The 5592-nt window shown below is 39.1% G+C and overlaps 1 protein-coding gene across 1 annotated transcript in view; it reads left to right on the top strand.

Annotated features, from left to right (window-relative positions):
* The window catches only part of cunh7orf57 (chromosome unknown C7orf57 homolog), a 15305-nt gene that overhangs the window by 4531 nt on the left and 5182 nt on the right, over positions 1-5592 (top strand). The window contains exons 3-5 of the mRNA XM_014022301.1: positions 1653-1829; positions 4348-4435; positions 4617-4746. Coding sequence (XP_013877755.1) covers positions 1653-1829; positions 4348-4435; positions 4617-4746 — 395 coding nt within the window. The remainder of the gene's footprint in view (positions 1-1652; positions 1830-4347; positions 4436-4616; positions 4747-5592) is intronic.

The following is a 5592-nucleotide window of genomic DNA, read 5'->3' as shown; positions in this document are numbered from 1 at the left end:
CACCCCGCCCATGACTTCTGCAGTCTCTCAGCAGTAACAGAGCAAAAGTGAAACTGAAACTTAACTGTCTGCTGAGCTCCACTACTTCTCACTCGCTCTTTTCAGATTAAAAATACCTTTGAGGAAATGTATTTTTTAGATACCAAGTAAAATGCATCATAGCGCGCGCGACCCCCCGACCAACGGTTGACGGTGACGGGACGGGACAGAAGCGGAAGGTGATTCTTAAAGAGACAGAGGACAATTTCAAGGCATTTAGAAGAGGAAGTGATGAGAAGATAAATTTATTTTCTATTTAAACATAAAAACAGCATTTTAATAACAGCTAAAGGTGACATAGATACTTTATTATGGTATAGTATTTAAATATATGCCTGAGAAACACATAATATTGCCCTTTTAAGTGGGAGAGCTTGAACAATTGGTGCTGACTAAATACTTTTTTTCCACACTGTAGCAAACTTAGAGCTATTATTGACAAAATCTTTGTGTGAGGGCAGAGGAAAGAATTTTGCTACAGAGGCAGTTTGTTAACGTTAGTGATAGTAAAAGTTTAAAGTTGTACCCATGGTCTCTGAAAGTGAAGCCCTGCTGAATGTACAAGTAGCTGTACGCTTTCTCCTGGTTGTTGTTGTTTTACAATATTATTTATGAATAATGTAGCCAAATTTTATTCTTAAATTTTGAGGACATCTTTATTGCTCCCAGAGAACCACTGCTTACTTTCCTGGAGTGCTGCGTGTGAGTGAAGAGAGGGGGGATGGGTGACAGCCGGTAACAAAAATGCATAAATGGAAAATAAGTCAGGTTTGGATTTGAATCAGTAGCTACATTTTAAATCCAAACGAAACCAAGAATGCTAACTAATAAATTGGACAATAATCTGGCTGTTTAGTGATATTTCCACAGTTGTGGTCTTGACTGGTCTTTAAATAAAATTCAGAGTCCTCAATGTCTGAGACTGAGACAAGACCGAGTACAAATGCTGTCGAGTCCGAGACAAGACCAAGACCATCAAAAATTTTCTTGAGACCAGTTTCAAGTACTACAACACTAATATACTGTATAGTACAGTATATATATGAGGTGTATGCACTGTTGTCAAAATATCTCATAAAACACTGAATGAATTTTAATAAATCTCTCAGAAAATAATCATTGGACTCATATCTACAACTAATTTCCTTTTCACCATCATCAGTCAACACGATTAAAGATGGCCGTCACTGCTAATCAGAAGTAGCTAACAAAAAAATGTCTAACTCTGCCAGTTTACACTACAGTTTGATGTGGTGGTAGTTGAGCATCATCCTCAACACATACTATGAGTGCTAACAAGATCTTTGTTTAAAACTTTGATAGGAAAGTCAACAAGCTTTATCTATTACTTGAAATGAGAATAATATTCCTGCAGCATTTTATCTTATATTCACAACATTGCTTTGAGGACGTTGTAGATCTCCACCAAATAAAAAAGGACTCCTGGGACAATAAATTAAATAGATTTTGCAACAAAATCTTTTACACAAGAAAAACTAATTTAACTTAACTAAATTATCTGTGACAATCATCCAATAGTTTTAGGATTGACTGTATGTGTAGGAAGCAGTCGATCATGTGTTGAAGCAAATGTAATGTTGGATTCTTTGCAGGCATCAAGCCAGGTGCTGCTAACAGCGGTGTGACCGGACCAACTTCCCAGATTCCTGGTCTGTGTCAGACCGCCAACGAAATCAGTACACAGGTGGAAAGGATCAGCGGGCGGCGAGTGGGAATATTTGAGAGCGACTCTGACTATGTGAAGCTGGCGAAGCAGGGTGGTCACAAAGGTGAGCTGTCTGTGAGTTTCATCATCAGTGAGCTGAACTGTGAAGGCCTCAGCAGGTCCTCCTGCTGCTTTGTTTCTGTTTACAGTTCTGAGTGAAGTTTTCTGCACCTGAAGGTTCACCACACACAGATTGTAGCTGTAGGGGTCATCAAAACAAATTATGTTTTGCTTTTAATAACAGCGGTAAATGTAACATTTGAACAGCATTACAACAAGAAAGTTTATAAATTGGGATTTTCAAACAGAACCACCCTTAACTGTGAATTAGGGTTGGGAGATGTTGCCCAAAAAATAACAGTAAAAGGAGACCAATTATGGGTCCTAGAAATTTTTATGGTATATCTGTGGGCTATCCAGACCATGATCATTCAATTTAATGCACAAAATAATTATCAGATAATAAAATTTCCCATTTTCTAGTTCTGCCTGCTCTGACTTCCATTCAGAAGAGCTGTTTATGTTAATGAGCTCTGTTGGTAACGCCCTCCAAAAATCTGTTGACATTAACTCCGCCCTCCAAAGCCAGCGTTTACGTTAGCATGGCTAATAATAGCAGAAGCTCCGCTGTACAACCATATGAGACCCTGTGAGACCCAGAGGCAGAGTCGGTTGCAGCTTCTTTTTTTTTCTCTCCCTCCTCTGCTCTGCGCTCACTCTGCATGCTGTTACCAGAGCAGGGAGCAGCAGTGGTCAAAATACCTCAGAAACTCTAACAAATATGCTTTAACAAGGCTTTAATAAGCTAAACAATAGAGCTACATGAGAAAACATGTTCATAACAAATGAAAATAAATAATTAAATTGTATCCGTGCCAGTCTCGAACCCTGGTCTCCCGCTCTCTGGTCCAACACTCTACCCATTGCCTTATCAGAGGCTTGTTGTAAATAGAGTTGTGCATTACACAACAACAACCGTGACGGCTTTTTATACTGAGGAGGTGGAGTCTCACCTGGGGGTTGCTAGATAAGAGGCTGAACGCAGGTTCAGGTGGGTTGTCGTACGGCTTGTGACATCACAAAATGTAGGAAGTATAAAACTTGTCGTTAATATACATTAAAAATACATTTACTTACAGTAAATATGCCCCTGGGTGCATTTTTTTTGGTCCTAGGACTGTTTTTTAAGAAGTACATACCCAAAGTTGAGTAAAAAACCTTTAAAAAGTGAATTTTGCATAATAGGCCCCCTTTAATATGACGATTAACCCCCTGGAGTCCCTGGACCCCTGAATGCCCTAGTCACATGACCAATTTAAATCACTCTAGTGGGAAAGAGTTGCTCTCTGAAAAAATCTGTTCCATATTGTGTCAAAAGTACCGACTTCAGGATTTACACCAGCTTAGGATGTACAGTAGTTGCCTTCTTCCAGAATCCTAGCCAACAGTCTGACACAAAGAGACTCAAACAGGCTGTGGACGCTCCCACGGCAGATGGTCTTTTGGTGTGCTCTCTGTGCTAGAGTTTAGTCACATGCATAATTTACACGCCTGTACATTAGCAATGATGCTCCAGACTCCTTAGTGTTTAATACAGTATTGAATTTTAGATACAAAAGTGCCATTTAGGTCAGGGGCGTGACTCAGGCAGAGGGAATGTGAGTCTACATGTGTAGGTGAGGTGTTCACTGGGGTGGTGGGACACCTTCCTTGGATAACAGTAGGGAAAACGCTCACAGAGTTAATGATAATGTTTTCTGCTTTCAGTGTGTAAAGAGAACTTATTTTGTTTGTTTTGATTTGTGCTGAAATTTGCTTTGCACATCTTTAAATAAAACTCAGTATTATTCCCAACTGAATTCACAACATCAAAGTTCTAATTTAAAACCTGGTTTTTAAAATAAATTAAAGTTGATCTGTTGGTTAGAATGATCTGCTGTCTTCATTGCCCATGAAAGGCAGGAAAGGCAGGTAGTCAAATAAATGTGTGTATTAGTTTGTCTGTTTATTAGTAAGATATGTTATGAACCAGTGGACAGATTGAGTATCAATAAATATAATAAAATAGAATAAGCAACTGATTAAATTTGATGGTCGACCTGATTCAAGATCGTCCAGGGCAAACCCCAAACTGCTGCAGTTCAGTCTGTTTTACAGCTACTGAGGTAAAGCTTTGTGAGGTAGGAGCTGAAAGTCGATCCTAAAACCTACTCTGACACACAAAAGAAGGAGCAGAATCTTTATTTAAAACTTTACCATTTACATCTCGACTGAACCCTGCCTGTGGTTCACTGCAAGACAGCAGCTGCTTAGTCGTTGGGTTGGTTCTCTGCTTGGGAAAAGATAAGGATTACATTTTCTAATCACCGCTGTGAGAGCAGGTGTTGTGCAGAAGATTATTTTGGATTTAGAAATGATTTGTCATTTTAAACAACAAAACTCTGACTCAGAGTGGTTAAATTGTTCAGCCTCGGAGCTGATTGTGGTGGAAGTTAAACGCCATATTGTGCTTTTAAAGAGGAGATAAAATGCATCATAATTGCCTGCAGAGCGCTGGTCTCATTTGGAACATTCTTCTGCAGGGCTCCTGAGTCATGATGTGGATGTGGACGACAAACCGAAGAAACCGTACATCCCACCCAACTTGTTTGGAGGTGACGAGTCAAAGAGGTAAGAAATTAAGACAACCGTGCTGAGGGGAAACCTCGAGGCACTTCAAAACATCGGTTTTCCTTTTATGGAGGAAAAGAAGTGGCTGTACTCTGACTAAAACATAAAGTTGATGAGTTCACTGACGTGCTGCAGCTGCAGTACACTCACGTGACGTGTTGCTGTGACGTTGTGCTTACAGTGGAAGTAAAGCAACGTCTCCGGACAGCCAGATGAAGGCTGGCAGGCAGCCTCTCGCTGCTCCGTTTGGCACTGATAACGGCACACCCTGGGAGAGAGAGGCTGATGGTGTCTCCCAGGATAAGGAGATGGTGAGCAGAGCAAACGAGTCATCCCTTAACATTCCTGTCATACCAGCGTCATCCCATCATTTACTGTTCTCATGATTTGAGTTTTTTTACCGTCATTTTCCCCTTTTTGCTCCTATTTTCTCCATTGTTGCGTTTTCATTTTAGTTAGAGGGTTAACTTTCCCCAGGAGCTTTGTTGAGAGAAAATTGTCAGAAAATACTGTGGAGAAAAAAATTAGGTGAGTAATTGCAGGTATTTGTAATATAAAATTTACTGTTTTTGTTTTAAATTTGATTGATAATTAGTTTTCACTAATTATCAACTGTAATATTTATATATGACTCTTAAAAGCAACCATACTGCTCTCAGGCAACCTTAAAACTTGTCATTTGTAGATTAGTCTTTTATATTCAGCATTTTGTAAAATAAACACAACTTTGAGAATATTATGTCACCTTTTGGGAAAGTAGTATATTACCCTTCGTTTTCATTGCATGACTACTTTTCCTCAAGTTTTCCCAGCTTCCCATCCTTTTGTTCTGCTTCCTTAGTATACAGTATTTCATAACTTAAAGGGATCCCTGATTAGTTGTAACATTTGACTTTATTTGATAAACACTTATTTTAACTTTAAAATGAAGACTGTAAAAATACTGTAGGCTGTTTAGTTTTTATAATTTTTAAAAATATATTTTAACATGGTCAGAGCCATTTTATTTACACACAAAGCATTCTGGGTAAATGATGACATCAACTAGGTCATTGATGTGAGGCTGCTAGCGAGCTATATCCACCCTGAAGGTTAATCTTGGACAATATCTGATGATCGACTCTTTTAAATGAAACCAGAGAGCGTTGACAGAGAGG

Source organism: Austrofundulus limnaeus, unplaced genomic scaffold, assembly GCF_001266775.1.
Source record: "Austrofundulus limnaeus strain Quisiro unplaced genomic scaffold, Austrofundulus_limnaeus-1.0 Scaffold323, whole genome shotgun sequence".
Classification (NCBI taxonomy): Eukaryota; Metazoa; Chordata; class Actinopteri; order Cyprinodontiformes; family Rivulidae; genus Austrofundulus; species Austrofundulus limnaeus.
Note: the sequence above shows the minus strand (reverse complement) of the source record. Positions and strands in the feature narration are given on the sequence as shown.